We start from the raw sequence: 17485 nt of genomic DNA on the forward strand, positions 1-17485 counted from the left end.
AAAGTAAAATATTTTTTCATGATTATGAAAGTGAAAGTTGCTCAGTTGTGTCCAACTCTTTGCGACCCCATGGACTATATAGTCTATGGAATTCTCCAGGGCAGAATTCTGGAGTGGACAGCCTTTCCCTTCTCCATGGGATCTTCCCAACCCAGGGATCGAGCCCAGATCTCCTGTTGTATTGCAGGCGGATTCTTTACCAGCTGAGCTACAAGGGAAGCCCAAGAATACTGGAGTGGGTAGCCTATCCTTTCTTCAGCAAATCTTCCCTACCCAGGAATTGAAGGGAATTCCCGAGGTCTCCTGAATTGCAGGTGGATTCTTTACCTACTGAGGTATCAGGGCTTCCCTGATAGCTCATGATTATAGGCCATTTATATTTCATCACTAAAAACTTGTTTGTGTTCTTTTTACCATTTCATTGCAATAAAATTCTCATTCCAACAATCATTTTGTGTACCAAAGATTTCTAAGTCTTTTTTAGTAGCTCTGTCTACTTGTTTAGAATTATTTTCCACTGCATTCTCTCACACATCAAACATTCCTCTCGTATTGAAAGACCTGTTATTGCCTGATAGAAGTGTGGTTTTTCAATCTTCTCTACATACACATGTCAGATACCATTCATTTTCTGTTGGCTTACCTCCATTTTCCCTTCTAGTATAACTCTTATTTATCCTTCAAAACACAGATCAAGGATCAGTTCCTCCTCTTTGGTCCCATACCATTCTTAACTCTGTCATAAAACCTATGACACTAAGTTATTAGCTGTTGTTTACAGTGGTCTTTCTCCCTACTGGACTCAAAGCTTGTTGAGAAATGGTATTGTAATTGACCTCTCTTTTTACAACAGTGCCTGGCACTTAATAGGCACTGATTATCTGTTGACTGAATGAATTCAAGATAATGGTAGTATTAATAATATTAACGAAGTAATATGTGCCAAGTGCATAAGTATCAGAGACAATTTGTGTAATAATATTCCTTGTAAACTGCTTATCATAATGAACAATTGAATTTTGAAGAAGCTGTCTGAGATAGTAAAATTTCATTATAGAAAACAGCAACTAAGATTTTTATTCCCTGATAAAACTAAGTATATTGAACATTTAACAGCTTTTCTTTTTCCCTAAAGACTCAAAATAATTTATTTAAATAACAGCCACTAGTTATAGCCAGGATTTGCAACTCAAGAAAATTTGCTTGTATTAGAAAACTGAGAAAATTAAAATATAAAAAAGAATGTTCATCAGCCATGTCTGTTTTGTAATCTGAAAAGTAAGTTTTTTTTTTTTTAACTCTCCTTTGTAACTTGACTAAGATTCATTTTGGATTAACCTTTTATTTTGCTGTATTTCCCAAGGACATCCATTACCTTGCACTAGATAAGGGAGAACTAGCACTAGCTGAAGTGGCAAGAAGGAGAGCTAGTGATATTGATGCAGAATCAATAACCTCTGGAGTTGGTAAGATTTCATGCTGTTTTTTTTTAAGTGCTTTTTGTTTTCATCAATGCTTATTCGGTATCATTTTTGTTTACATTTGTAGGGCATGGTTGGTTAATTTGAATTACTTTTTCTATAAATACAGTGTCTTTTAAAAAAAATTAAGCTTAGGTAAATAGTACAATATGGATATTTAAGTTGAAATTGTGTTCATCTATAGGTGACTCTTAAAGTAACTGAAAAGAAATTTCAGTGGCTGCACACAGCAAAGGATATAGACTTTGCAGATTCAGTTTTAAAAAGTTACCAAACAAACAACAAATAGCAACAATAAACCTTAGAGAAAAGTGATTTTCAGAGTTGCCACATTATATTTAAGTATATTAAGTTATATATTTATTGAATATTTATAATGTTTAAATATTATTTAAATAGTTTTTGAACAAAATTTTGTGTTTTTTTAATTAATTTAAAATTTTTTATTGGAGTATAGTTGATTAACAGTGTTACATTAGCTTCAGGTATAAAAGTGATTGAATTATACATATACATATATCCATTCTCTTTCAGATATTTTCCCATATAGATTATTATAAAATATTGAGTTCCCTGAGCTATACAGTAGGTCATTGTTATTTATATATTTTATATATATAGTATTGTATAATGTTAATCCCAAATGCACGAAATTTATGTTTATCAATTTTGTATCCTGAAACTTACTCACTTATAACCTCTAGTAGTTTTCTGGTAACACATTTAGGATTTTCAATGTATAGTATCATGTCATCTGCAAAGAATGGTAGTCTTACATCTTTACCAATTTGAATTACTTTTCTTTTTTTTCTGATTGCATGGTTAGGATGTATAAAAGTATGCTGAATAAAAGTAATGAGAATGAACATCTTTCTCTTGATCTTGATCTTAAATGAAATGCTTTCAGCTTTTCAGTGTTGAGAATTTTAGCTGTGAGTTTGTCATATATGGCCTTTACTCTTGAGGCAGGTTCCCTCTATGCCCACTTTCCATAGAGTTTTTATCATAAATGCGTGTTGGATTTTGTCAAAAGCTTTTTTCTGCGGCTATTGAGATGATCATAAGGTTTTTATTCTTCATTTCTTAATGTGGTGTATTACACTGATTGATTTGCAGATAGTGAAGGATCCTTGTATCCGTGGGATAAACCCCACTTGATCATGGTGTATGATCCTTTTATTGGATTTGGTTTGCTAGTATTCTATTGATGACTTTTGCATTCATCAGTGATACTTGTCTGAAATTTTCTTTTTTGTGTGTTATCTGTCTGGTTTTATTATCAGTGTGATGGTGGCCTAGAATGAGTTTGGGAGTGTTCTATCTGCAATTTTTTGGATGATTTTCTAAAGGATAGGTGTTAACTCTTCTCTGAATGTTTGATGGAATTAATCTGGTCCTGGACTTTTTGTTAGCAGTTTTATTTTTAATCACATTTTCAATTTCAGTACTTGTAATTGGTCTGTTCATATTTTCTATTTCTTCCTGGTTCAGTCTTGGAAGGTTAACCATTCTAAGAATGTGTCCATTTCTTCTAGGCTGTCCATTTTGTTGGTATATAATTGCTTAGTCTCTTATGGTCCTTTGCATTTCTGGAATGTCAGCTGTACTTTCTTTTTCCTTTCTAATTTTATTGATTTGAGCCATCTCCTTTGTTTTCTTCAGTCTTGCTAGAGGTTTATCAATTTTGTTTATACTTTCAGAGAACCAGCTTTTAGTTTCATTGATCTTTTCTATTCTTTTCTCTATTGCATTTACTTCTGTTTCAATCTTGATGGTTTCTTTTCTTCTAGTAACTCTTGGTTTTATTTGTTCTTCTCTAGTTGCTTTATGTATAAGATTAGGTTCTTTATTTCAGATTTTTCTTCTTTCCTGATGTAGGATTTTATTGCTCTGAACTCCCCTCTTAGAGGTGCTTTTGCCATGTCCCATAGGAATATCAATTAAGTCCATCTGGTCTGTCATTTAAGGCCTGTGTTTACTTATTTTCTGCCTAGAAGAGCTGTCCGTTGATGTAAGTGGGTGTTAACATCCCCCACTATTGTGTTACTGTTCATTTCCCCTTTCGTGGCTGTTAGCATTTGTCTTATGTGCTGAGGTGCTCCAGGGGCTTCCCCGGTGGCTCAGTGATAAAGAATGCACCTGCCAATGCTGGAGGTGAAGGTTCAATCCCTGGATCAGGAAGATCCCCTGGAGGAAGAAATGGCACCTTTTGGTATTGTTGCCTGGAGAATCCCATGGACAGAGGAGCCTGGAAGAATACAGTCTGTCCATAGGGTCTCAAAGTCTCGGACATGACTGAACTCAGTACGACTCTTTGTGACTCGATGGACTGTAACCGACCAGGCTCCTCTGTCCATGGGATTTCCCAGGCAACAATACTAGAGTAGGTTGCCATTTCCACCTCCAGAAAATCTTCCCAATCCAGGGACTGAACCCACATCTCCTGTATCTCCTGCATTGCAGGCAGATTCTTAACTGGCTGAGTCATCAAGGAACCTCAATGTTGGGTACATATATATTTACAATTTTTATATTTTCTTTTTGAATTGATCTCTTGATCATTATGTAGTTTTTCCTTATCCCTCATAACAGTCTTTATTTTAAAGCCTTTTTGTCTGATATGAGTATTGCTACCTGTGATTTCTTTTAATCCCCACTTTCTACCTGTATGTAGCCCTAGATCTGAAGTAGGTCTCTTGTAGACACATGTATATGAGGGTTGTTTTTTTTTTTTGTATCCATTCAGCCAGTCTGTGTCTTTTGGTTGGAGCATTTAATCCATTTACATTTAAGGTAATTGTCATATGTATGTTTTTATTGCCATTTTGTTGTTTGGATTTGTTCTCTCCTCTTGGGATTTGATGACTATCTTTAGCATTGTGTTTGGACTGCTTTTTCTTTATTGTGTCTGTATCTGTTGTAGAATTTTGGAGTGTGTTATATTACCAGTCTATATATGTGTATAAAGATTGTTTTAAGTTGCATTTTAATTTCAAATGCATTTCCAATATTCAGCATTTGTACTCTCCTCTTGATTGCAGGCTTTGTCATGTGCCTGTGGATGCTTTCTTATCTTTACTGTATATTTGCTTTTACCTCTGAGCTTTTCCATTCATAATTTTTTCTTGTTTCTAAGTGTGACCTTTTCTTTTCCACCTAGAGAAATTCCTTCAGCATTTACTGTAAGGCTGGTTTGGTGATGGTGCTGAATTCTCTTAGCTTTTCCTTGTCTATAAAGCCTTTCATTTCTCCATCAAATCTAAACAAGAACCTTGCTTGGTAAGGTATTCTTAAAAGGGGTAGATTTTCCCCTTTTATCACTTTATATATATTGTGCCTCTCCCTTCTGGCCTGCAGTTTCTGCTGAAAAATCATCTGATATCTTCAAGGGTATTATCTTGTATGTTATTTGTTGCTTGTATTTCATTGCATTTAATATATTCTGATTGTCTTTTCCTTGTTTAATTAATATGTCTTGGCCTTTGTTTGATTAATATCCTCCTTGGGTTATCCAGCCGGAGACTCTCTGCACTTCCTGGATGGGAGTGAGTGTTTCCTTTCCCATGTTAGGGAAGTTTTTGGCTATAACTGTCAAACATTTCCTCAGGTCCTCTCTCTCTTCGCCTTCTGGAACCCTTATAATGCAAATGTTGGTGCATTTAATATTATCCTGTAAGTCTCTGAGACTGTCATTTCTTTTCATTCCTTTTTCTTTACTCTGTTCTGCAGCAGTGATTTCCACCACTCTGTCTTCCAGCTCACTTATCATTCTTCTGCCTCCTTTATTTGAGTCCCTCTTAATTTTTCATTTCCATTACTATATATTGTTCATTTCTAAGTCTTCCAGCTATTCAATAAACCTATCTTGTATCTTCTTGGTTTGTGCTTCCATTCTTTTTCCAAATCTTAGATCATGTTTACTTTCATTACTCAATTCTTTTTCAGGTAGATTGCCTATTAGTTGTTCTAGGTTTTTATCTTGTCCTTTGCTGGACCATACATCTCTACCATCTAATTTTGTCTAACTTTCTGTTTGTGATTTCCTTTCCACAGGGTCATAATTCCTATTGCTTCTGATGTCTGCTGCCTGGTGGCTGAGGTTGGTCCAGGAGCTTGTGCAGGCTTCCTATTAGGAAGGACTAGTGCCTGCCCACTGTTGAGTGGAGATGGATCTTCTCCCTCTGGTGGTCATGTCAAGTGGTGTGTTTATAGGTGGCTGTGAGCTCAGTAAAACTTTAGGCAACCCATCTGGTGATGGGTGGGGCTGTTTTCCCACCCTGTTGGTTGTTTGGCCTGAGGCATCCCAGCACTGGAGTTTGCACACTGTTGGTTGTAGCCAGGTTTTGGTGTCAAAATGGCGACCTTATGCCAATCAGTATTCCCTGGGGCCTCTGCCACCAGTGTTCTTGCCCCCACAGTGAGCCACAGCTGATCCCCACTTCCCCAGGATACTTGCTAAAACCTGCAGGTAGGTTTAACCCTGGCTCCTATGGAGTCACTGGTTTGTGCTGGTTCCCAGTGCACATGAAACCTTGTGTGCACCTTTCAAGAGTGAACTCTGTTTCCCCCAGTCCTGTGGAGTTCCTGCACTCAAGCCTCACTGGTCTTCAAAGCCACATGCTCTAGGGGATCCTCCTCACAATGCCAGATCCTCAGGCTGGGGTGCCTTATATGGGGTTCACAACTCTCACTCCCATGGGTGAACCTCTGGAATATAATTATTTTCCAGTTTATGGATCGTCTACCTGGTGGATATGGGATTTGACTGAAGTGCTCCTCCTACTAGTTATGGCATCTTTGTCTTTGGATGTAAAATATCTTTTTTGGTAGGGTCCAATCTCTTTTGGACCCTACCAAACCCAATGGTTGTTTACCAGTTGGTTGTGATTTTAGTGTTTTCATGAGGGGTGAGCCTAGGACAATGGGGGCAGCAATTATCATCTTACTGCAGGTCTCATAGTGGCAGCAGTGGCTTGCGCACTCTCGGAACAGTGGTTGGTGACTTCCTGCAGGTCTTGTAGTGACAACAAAGGTCTGTGCACTTCTGGGACATTAGGGGCAGTGATTGGCCCTTGGATGCAGGACTTAGTGGGGTGGTGGCCTGTGCCCTTCTATGGAAGCCAGGATGGAAGTGGTAGCTCACACCATCCCTGGAACTCATGTAGGAGGTGTCCTGTTGCCTGAGAGTGCATGCAGAGAAACAGACTTCTATGGCGGTCCCACCCCTTTCTTAACATGCCCCCAAATAATGGCTCCTTGCCTCTCTGGTGAGTCCCAGTTTTTCTGAGTTTACCCTCTGTTGCCACACTCCAGCCTCTTCAGCCTATGTCTGCACAGCCAATCTAATCCCAGGTCTGATCGCTGAAGCCTGAGCTTCAGCACCAAGCCCTCACCCATGCTGATGACCTAGCATCTGAGACAGGAGAACACAGGGCATCTGTATTGTCTGTGCATGTCACTCTGTTTTGCCTACAGCAAACTGGTTGCTGCACTCTCAAAGCTACTCTTCCATCCAGGCTGATCTCCCCACCAGTGAGGGGAATTCTCAGGGTACAGGAATCTTTCCTCCTTCACAGCCCCATCCCTGCACAGGTCCTGTCCTGATTCCTTTCTCTTTTTCTTTTGTCCTACCCGGTTACGTGGAGGTTTTCTTTCCCTTTCAGAAGTCTGACATCTTCTGCTAGCATTCAGTAGATGTTCTGTGCAAATAGATCCACTTGTAGATGTATTTTTAATGTATTTGTGGGAGATGATGAGCTCCACATCCTACTCCTCTGCCATCTTGATTCCCCCCTACTCCCTCACTTAACATAATTTTGAACAAAACTTATGACATTTAATGAAACAAAGTATGACCTGTAAACAATAATAAATAAATAAAAAGAAACTGACTCTGAGGAAATCCAGATGTTGGTCTTAATAAATACAGACTAAATTGAATTCATAGCACATGGTGTAGACCTTCACATAATAAGTAACTCAGTATTTGTTGAATGAATGAATACGTGAATGCATAAAGAGTTATAATACAAAATTAAAACAGGAAAAGGAGAAAATGAAAAACAAGTCAGTGATCAGATGGTTTTCCAGGGGAAAAGTCTCTGAAACATAGAGATTTTGTATACCCCTGTACCAGTCCAGACTGTTTTTCTTCACAAAACTGTTACCTAATAGGACATCTTCCCCTACCTTTTCTTCAAAATTTCCTTAGCTGTTCATGCGCTATTCCTTACCATATGAACTTCACTGAAAATTAGCTTGTCAAGTTTCATGAAAACTTCACAGGTATTTCAAGTGAAACTGCATTAAGCTAATATTGTCATCCTTATAATGAATATTCCTGTCATGAATGTGGCACCTCTCTCCTTTTATCAGGCCTTTAACCTTCTTCAGTGATGTTCATCAATTTCTTATAATTTTCCTGCACATCTTTTATTAATATATATTCCTATGACCTTATTTTCTGTGATATTCTTTTTAATGATTTTCAATTTTAATGATACAATTGACATATAATATTGTGTAAATTAAGATGCACGATGCATTTTTGATACTTATATACGGCACTGTGATTACTATCATTGTGTTGGCGATCACCTCCATCACATCACATAATCACCATTTTGTTTTTGTTGTGAGGAATATTTAAACTCTTAGTGATTTTTAATAAACCAGTACAGCACTATTAACTATAATCACAATGTTGTACATTAGATCCCCAGAACTTATTCATCTTATAACTGGAAATATGCACCCTTTGACCAATATCTCCCCAATCCCGCTACCCCTCACTTCCTAGTAACCATCAGTAATTTTGTTTCTACAAGATGAGCTTAAGATCCACATGTAAGTAATATGGACTTGCTCTGTCTCACTTATATTGCTTTCGTGATCCATCCAAGTAGGCACAAATGGCAGGATTTCCTTTTTCTCGTGGTTGAATAATATCCCATTGTGTGTAATTTAAACAAACACACAACCTCTTCTTTACCAGGTCATCCATTGAGGGACATTTAAGTTGTTTCCATGTCTTGGTTTATGTGAATAACACTGCAGTAAGCATGGGAGTGCAGATATCTTTTCAATATTTCTGTAATTGCCTTTGTATATCCATATGTGGGATTTCTGGATGGTATGTTAGTTCTATTGTTAATTTGTTAACTTCCATACTGTTTTTCTCAAAAAAAAAATACAGTATTGGTTGTGCCAGTGTACATTCTCACCAACAGTGCACAAGGGTTCCTTTTTCTCAGGTCATTATCAACATGTTATCTCTATTCTTTTTGATGACAGCCATTCTAAAAGGTGAGAAATGATAACTCACTGTGGGTTTGATTTCCATATTCCATATTCCCTGGTTAAAAGTGGTATTGAGCACCTTTTCATGAGCATGTTGGCCATCTGTATGTTTCAGAAAAATGTCTATTCAGGTCTTCTGCCAATATTTTCAGTTGTTTTAAACTGTTTCTTTTGCCACATAGAAGCTTTTAAATTTTGATATAGTCCCACTTATTTTTGTCATTGTCACTTGCTTTTGCTGATGCTTCAAAAAAAAAAAAATTGCCAAGACCAAGGTCATGGAGCTTTTCCCTATGTTTCCTTCTAGGAACTTTATGGTTTCAGTTCTTTAGTTTTTGAGTCAGTTTTTGTGAATGGTGTAAGATATGGGTGCAATTTCACTTTTCTGCATGTATTTATCCAGTTTTCCCACTACAATTTATTGAAGAGAGACTATCCTGTCCCCACTGAGTGTTAACCCCCTTGTCAAATATTAGTTGATACATATGTGTGTGTTTATTTCTATCTGTTCTGTTCCATTGATCTGTATTTTATCTGTTTTTATCCCAGAACTACTGTTTTGATTATTACAGCTTTATAGTATAGTTTGAAATCAGGAAGTGTGTTTTCTCCAGCTTTGTTCTTTATCTGGATTTGTCTGTTCAAGCATTTTTGTGGTTCCACACAAATTTAAGGATTGTTTTTCCACTGCAATTTTTTTATTGGGGTTGCACTGAATCTACAGATAGTGTTGAGTAGGATCGTCATTTTAACAGTTTAATTCTTCTAATTCATGAATATGGTCTATCTTTCCATTTCTGTCATTTTCAAAGACTTATTGTTTTCAGTGTATAGATCTTTAATTTCTGTGGTTAAATTTATTCTGCTTTTATGCAATTATAAATGAGACTGCTTTCTTAATTTCTCTATCAATCATCATCTATTACTAGTATTACTGAGTATCTAGAAACTCAGCTGGTTTTTGTGTACTGATTTTGTGTTCTCTAACTTTACTACATTCTTTTATTAGTTCCAGCAATTTTTTAGGTGGCATCTTTGGTTTTCTGCATCTTTAGTTTTGGACTTCCCTGGTGGCTTATTAGATGGTAAAGCATCTGCCTACAATGCGGGAGACCCAGGTTCAATCCCTAGGTCGGGAAGATCCTCTGGAGAAGGAAATGGCAACCCACTCTAGTACTCTGGCCTGGAAAATCCCATGGACGGAGGAGCATGTTAGGCTACAGTCCATGGGGTCACTAAGCATCAGATACAACTGGGCCACTTCACTTTCTTTTAGTTTGCTACATATATATCATCTGCAAAATAAGACTGTTTTACTTATTCTTTTCTAAATTGAATGCCTTTTACTTCTTTTTCTGACCTAATTTCTGTAGCTAGGACCTCCAATAAAATATTGAATGAAAGTGGCCAGGGTAACATAAGCTTCATTGTTAGTGCCCTAGTGGTAGTATAATGGTGCTACAATGTTAAGCATCTAACACTCCAGGCTGCTCCGCAAGAGACCACAATGATTTAAGAAAGAAAAAAAGAGTTTTATTTTCTCATGTAACGATCATGAGAGGCGGTCAGAACTGGTAAAGTAGGCAGGTATCAGATTACTAGGCTCTTTCTATCATGTTGCTTTGTTATATCTAGGGTATTTTGTCTATGTGCTTTAAGATTTTCAGTCCTGCCTACAGAAGAAGGAGAAAAAAGAAGGCAGGCACATTCTTTTCTTGTTTAGGGTACAACCCCAGGAGTTGTTACACACCACCACTTCTACACATATCCCATTGGAGAAATCGTGGTCACAAAGCTACACTTAACTGTAAGAAAATCTGGAAACTATGTTAATTGAGATGACCATATAGGCAGCAAAAAGAAACATAGCTAAAAGCAGTCGCCAGTTGAGGGTAAAGCTACCTGTTCATCTGTTACACTGAGTTTTGAAGAATAGTATTTAGAAAAAGAAAAGCAAAATGGGAAAACAACCTCTTTTATATGATCCTCAAATGTACAGAAATAAAATTATTTAAAAACCTATTTCAAAAATTATTCCCAGCTACACATAATATGGCTGTCTATAAAGAAATTCTTCCAAATGTATTATATTTCCAAATACACTCATCATATATGATCTTTCAGATACTATACTATAAAAGGCTGAAGCTTTATAATTTCCAAAGCTGAAGCTTTGCTATTTCCTTTTAAAATATATTTTTAAATTCTGATATGAAAGGTTATTTGTGCATAATTTTGAGCTTTAGAGAATATCAAGGACTTCCCTGGCAGTCCAGTGGTTAAGACTCCATGCTTTCCTACAGAGGGCACAGATCTGGTCCCTGGTTGGGGAACTAAGGTCCAGCATGCCACATGGGATGGCTAAAAAAAATTACTCATTTTATTATCACACAGAGATAACTGATAATATTAGTCAACTTATTTTTTTTCTTATGCATATTGTTCAACAAAACTCATTTATTTATCTTCCTTTTTGTTACCCAGTGGTATGTTGTGCCTACATTCCCATGTCATTAAAAAACATTCAAAAGCCTCATTTTTAATGTTATCTTCTTCCTAAATGCATTACTGGTTTTACTATAAAATCACAGTACCATTCATTGTAAAAGTGTATAAAATTATAGATGATAAAACATGAAAGATTCTTTTATACTTAAAATCTCATTATTAATATAAAATTATTCTAAAATTAAGCTACAAAAGTTTTTCTTTCTACAAACAATTTGAAATTGTGGTTAACTGTTTACCTACGTTGTAGTTTTGAGGCTATATTGCTTGTTTGATTAAGGTGATACATTCAGGCCAATCCACTTTTGGCTTCACTTCACCTATTGTCTATTTATTGTGTCACGATGTCAGTTTTGATCTATACCTTCCTACCTCTAGGCATTTTTGCCTAAAAATGCAGCCCTAAACCCATCGTAATTGTAAGCACATCAAAGACTGTCTTCTTTGCTTAGCTGCAGAGATCTATACAAGACTGTATTACATGTGTAACTTAAAAGAGACATAAAAGTTTTCAGTAAAATTCCTAAGAAAGCATGATTATCCAACCTTTACCTTCTGTGCTGACATAATGTCAATCATAGAATGTGACATATTAATACCAATTTTTAATTACCTTACATATATTTTTTCTGTTAGATGTGGATTTTCAGGTTATACCTTACTATCATTTAAATATTTAACATATTTTTAAATTCTAATATACTAAATCACAATACTATGAAACAAGATGTCTTCTTTTCAGAATTCTCCTACTCATAAATGGACAGCAACTTAGCAAGAGATAACAATAATCTTAGGTGTAAACACTAAACAATTTGGGCTTTAACCCAACTTTTTCTCCTTTGCAACGTCTTAAACCTTCTCTGACTTACTTATTAATTAGACTAGTTAACCGTGCTGATCCAGGATAGAATTGTTCCCAAATAAATTTTTGCAAGTAAATAATGAAGAATTTTGCCAGAGAATTGATATGTTATAGTAAAAGTAACTAATTAAACCATGGAGTTAAGAGTAAAAAGAATATGTGCTAACTTGGCTAGTATGGAGTACAGCAAAAATACCTTGTATCAATAGTCCCCAATTGTAGACAGACAGATTCAGGCAGTTTTTATGCTACAAACTTTAAGAGGAATACTAAGGTGGTAGTCAAGAAAGCTGAGTCCTAGTTTGGCTAAACTAGTCAAGACTAATCATCTGACAAGTCACTTTTGGGGATCTCAGTCTGCTCATCTATAAAATAAGATATAACTAGAAGAGTCTTTTCAGCACTAAAATTCTGTGCATATGAGTATATATAATTAAACAGAACCCTAATTAAAATGCTATATACAATATACAACTATGGGGGAAAAAAATCATTTGTGCATAGATGGTAAAGAGTCCTCCTGCAATGCATGAGACCTGGCTTCGACTCCTGGGTTGGGAAGACCCCTGGAGGAGGGCATGGCAATCCACTCCAGTATTCTTGCCTTGAGAATCCCCATGGATAGAGGACCCTGGCAGGCTACACTCCATGGGGTTGCAAAGAGTCGGACATGACTGAGTGACTAAGCACAGCACACCTAGTGGTACAAATAAATTTGAATATTCTCTTAGAGGTGAAGTGCTTTATTCAAAAATGCTTTTGAATTAAATCCTCTTAAATACTGCCTTTAAAAGACTTACTTTATGCTGAAATTTACTCGAGCAGAAGATGTAATATCAGGGTGTCCAAGCAAAGGAACTAATGTAGAAATAATAATTTCTAAATAAATAGAATGATTTCACATATATTCTCAAACAAAAGTCATAAAATTATTGAACTTTAGAGCTGAATTTGGACTCTTACAGATATTTTACATGTATTAAGTTCTCCATTCAGAATTTATATCAGTTCTTCCTATATTTTTACCATGTCCCCAAGATGTCTCTTTGCACACAAAAAATATGTTATATTGTCAGTCTGTAAAGTTTGAGTTAAAATCATGCATCTTCCTTATCAAAATGAGGTAGTATCTTTAGCTATTTTAAACTATCTTTATAGCTTACAAAATGGCTTCATATAACCATAAATCTATATTCTCAAGGGGAGTAAGAGAAGAATCAGGGTTTTTCTAGTGACATAAAGAAAATAAAATGCCCCAGGTCTAATCATGCCCAGGTCTAATCATCCTACAATTTGCTGTGAGGTAGCATTCCATTTAAAGCTGATCTACTTCAGCCCCCACCACAGACATACACAACTCTCAAGAAACACAGATGTCAGGAACTTGTAAAGTATTCCAGTGATGCACTGTGACTAACACTTCCCTTGAGACTCAGCTGGTAAAGAATCTGCCTGCAATGCAGGAGACCTGGGTTTGATCCCTAGATTGGGAAGATTCCCCTGGAAAAGGGAATGCTACCCACTCCAGTATTCTGGCCTGGAGAATTACATGGACTGTATAGTCCATGGGGTTGCAAAGAGTCAGACACAACTGAGCGACTTTAACTCACTCACTATGACTAACTCCAATGGCCTTGCCAATTAAGGCTATCTCCTCCCAGTTCCAAGTTCAAGGACATGATGTTGGTAACTCAAAACTGTCTATGGTAGAAATATTTTACACCACAGAAATCAGGAAAATGGTTGGTTTGGGGGCTTTGTTGGGTTTGGTTTTTGAAGAGCTGGTTGTTAGTCATTTAATAGCACATGACTGAGGTAATCCCAGGTTATGGTTCCTGACAGCCACGTGTCCACATATCAAAGACAAGACCTGTAATTGTTCCTATTTGTACAACTCCCAGAACTGAATTTTTAACTTTCATGAATTCTTCTCCAGATGGATATGAGAGAGAGTAAGGACCATGTGATAGGTAATTTATTGCTTGTCTTTGAACCTATACAGCAATGTTGTTCAATAGAAATATAATGCAAGCCACATACTTATTAACCTTAAATTTTCTACATTTTAAAGTACTTCTCAAATTACATGTTAAATTTTCATCAGAAATACTTTATCTGTATTTAGAGTTCATAGTTTTCAGGTGAAGAAGTAATTTCAGGTACCCAAGTTGGTCCATACATTCTTAAAAGCTTTTACAATTACTAAGAATAAGTTTTTAAATTTAAAATTTTTAAATAGATGAAATTTAAAAACTAGTTCCTCAGTCATACAAGCCATGTTTCAAGAGTTCAATAGCCACCCATAGTAGTAGTTCCCATACTGGACAGTGCAACTATAAAGCATCAGCACCTCAAAAGTCTTGCAGACCCTTGAGCCTTAACACTGTGCCAGTGTGATGTGTGGAATCAAATGATTTATTTAACTCTCTAGTGCTTTAGTTTTCTGAGACAACAATAATCTTAGAGGAATAAGCAATTCAACTATTTAATCATAGACATTCTAATGATTGCTATAATCATTACATCAGTCACATGATAGAGCAGCTGCCATTTGTGGCATGTCAGGTTATTTTAAAACCAACTCATCAAACAGTAGCTCATTTTGAAGAAGAGCTTAACCTTGTTAGATGTTAGTAGCTAAAACTGCTAAGCATTTATAGAATTTCTTTAAAGGACTTTACAAGATTCATTATAATTAATCTTATAATAATATATTGTTCCTGTTAGTGAATTCCTGAGGTCAAAGGCCTTTCTGTATAATAAAAATGTTCAATCAATTTGTCATATATTCTATACTACAGTGTATATAAATTCAAGTCTTAATATCTCAATCCTGAGACATGAACCAGAAAAAATTTTCACCTTAAGTAACTTTTCTGATCCAGACTACAGTAAACTAATCTCAACACAGAAACAGAGAAGGCAATGGCACCCCACTCCAGTACCCTTGCCTGGAAAATCCCATGGACGGAGGAGCCTGGTAGGCTGCAGTCCATGGGTCACGGAGAGTCGGACACTTCACTTTCACTTTTCACTTTCATGCATTGGAGAAAGAAATGGCACCCCACTCCAGTACTCTTGCCTGGAGAATCCCAGGGACGGGGGAGCCTGGTGGGCTGCCGTCTATGGGGTCGCAGAGAGTCGGACATGACTGAAGCAACTTAGCAGCAGCAGCAGCAGCAACACAGAAAAAGTCCTTTTGTAACATTTATCACTTGTGTACTGTCTGTGAAACAAGTACAGCTTTCTTGATTATATGAAAAAGATTTTTAAATCCCATTTTTATGGTACTTTAAACTGCCATCAGAACCATAATAACACCAGCCATTTTTATGCACCTTCCAGTTTTCTAAGTGCTTACCTGCATCATTTTATTACCTTAGCAACCCTAAAAGATACACAAGACAGCTGTTTTGCCAATTTTTTGAATGAAATTCAGAGAGGCTGAGTGCCTTGCATACATATTACATAGTGATCAATGCAACAGCTAGAGCTAGAATTCAGGTCTTATGATTTTAGCCACTGTTTATCAAGTGCATACTTTTAGCTGGTGAATATGTTGAACACTGCATTATCTCATTTAATGGTCACAGTAATCTTATAACATATCTATCTACAGATGAAGAAAGTATGATGCACAAAGATTGTTACATGTAAGTTCTTCTTTCTCAAAGCATGTGTTCTTCTCTACTGTGCTGAGTCCAGAAATGAACTATTATCAAAGTAGGAGAATAAAAGAACTGATCTTCATCAAAAACAAAAATTACTATCGACTAGCACACGTTACTTGCCCAGCATAGTGCTATGCTTGGCAATTACCATCATGTTTCATATTTATAACAACCAAACAACTGTTAAGAGTTAAGTATTAGTTTTCCCATTTATAAGTAAGGACAGAGACTCAAAGTGACAGAAGCAGAATTTAAAACCATTCCTGTTTGACTCCAAATCTTATACTCTGAACCACTCTGTCATTCTGCTTCTGAATTGCTAGTTCACTGTAACTTCCCATATATTTCTTACCGCCTAATGTTACTTATTTTTTGAGTTGTTTTGTCTTTTGTGGGGTGGGGGGTTGTCATTAAAAAAAAAAAAAAGATAGTGAGGTTTACTTTGTCATCTTTGTTTACCGAATTATCCTAACAATGCCAAAAGTGAGTACTTACACCATTTTCATAGCATAATGCAGGAAAGTAGCTTTGATCAGTGTGTCATACAATCTCTGTAATAACTTTGAGCAATGAGCTGGCAGATTATAGTACTACTATGGAACTGAATTTCTCTACCTTAGACTTTGAGCTCTAAACAGTTCCTTCACCTATTCAGTGGTAAACATCAGCAATTTCTTCAAAGTTAAAGGAAACTGACTTGTTTGTTGAGTGTTGATTTAAAGTTGTATTTATAATAACAAAATATAAGATAGAAGACTAAGCATTATTACAGTAAATTTGCTTACAGTGTAGCTAAATAATTTACATTAACAGAGGCCATGAAGTGTGAGTGAGGAGTGATTTCTTAAGTCAAAAAACTTTTTTCTTATGGACTTCTCATTTCACGTTGCCTTAGTAATCAGAAACCCAAGTATTTATATCTTAACACTTTTTCATAACAAATGGTATGTTAACCTAAGCACAATAAATACTTCTGGGGCAAACTTTCTGTTAAAATTCAATTTGTTCTTTTTTATTTTCTGGCTAAATTCCACAATTAGTTAGTTACTATGTTCCTAGTAAGACTGCCTCTGAGAAGTAAAACAAGTTTGTGCATATACATACATATTGCACAGTCAAAAGTGAAGACAAAATGTGAAAGAGAAGCATGTTGTTTCTAGTAAAACTCATTTCTTATCTAGAAGTAGGTGTACTCATAACTATATGTACTATAATAAGTAAAGATGGCTGTTTCATCATTTTTTATAAAATTTATACTTTTTCAAGCTAATAGTCTAGATATTTGGAATGTATTCATTTAAGCAGAAGAAATAGCTGGCAAATGTTTTATGTCAGGTGGTATGCATGCTGTTTATAACCTTTCTTCTCTTTATTCAGTGTAAAGTAACTAGATGTGACAGGGTATGACATATCACAGAGATGACTCAAGTCAGGAACTGCAAGAAGTTGGAAAAACAGTACCTTTTAAAAGGGCCTAAAGATCTGTAGAGTTTAGTATAGTCTTTTTTTTTTTTTAACCCTGTTATCTATCAAAAAGAATTGAGTTCAACTGCTTAAAAGTTGAGGAAAGTCTTTTACTCAGAGGAAAGTAAATTAGGGTAATGTGCCCTGTCAATTCGGGTTGGGGAGGAATCTCGTTTCCTTTAAAATCAGGAGTGCCT

General features: G+C 36.2%; 1 protein-coding gene and 1 long non-coding RNA gene across 22 annotated transcripts in view; one reads left to right on the top strand and one right to left on the bottom strand.

Moving 5' to 3' along the window:
* The window catches only part of WDPCP (WD repeat containing planar cell polarity effector), a 307323-nt gene that overhangs the window by 266721 nt on the left and 23117 nt on the right, over window positions 1–17485 (top strand). For 14 of the 21 annotated variants that reach the window (XR_014081750.1, XR_014081749.1, XR_014081751.1 and 11 more), the window contains one exon: window positions 1364–1466. The exons of the other annotated variants lie outside the window; for them this stretch is intronic. Coding sequence is in view for 11 of the 14 variants with exons in the window: in XM_081588356.1 (XP_081444482.1) it covers window positions 1364–1466 (103 nt within the window). In the remaining 3 variants the exon portion in view is untranslated. The remainder of the gene's footprint in view (window positions 1–1363; window positions 1467–17485) is intronic. 21 annotated transcript variants of the gene reach the window in all.
* LOC145544952 (uncharacterized) overlaps window positions 1–17485 on the bottom strand; it is a 151464-nt gene that overhangs the window by 18635 nt on the left and 115344 nt on the right. The window lies entirely within an intron of this gene.

This window comes from Giraffa tippelskirchi, chromosome 4 (assembly GCF_054371585.1).
Source record: "Giraffa tippelskirchi isolate mGirTip1 chromosome 4, T2T-mGirTip1v1.2.pri, whole genome shotgun sequence".
NCBI classification, from domain to species: Eukaryota; Metazoa; Chordata; class Mammalia; order Artiodactyla; family Giraffidae; genus Giraffa; species Giraffa tippelskirchi.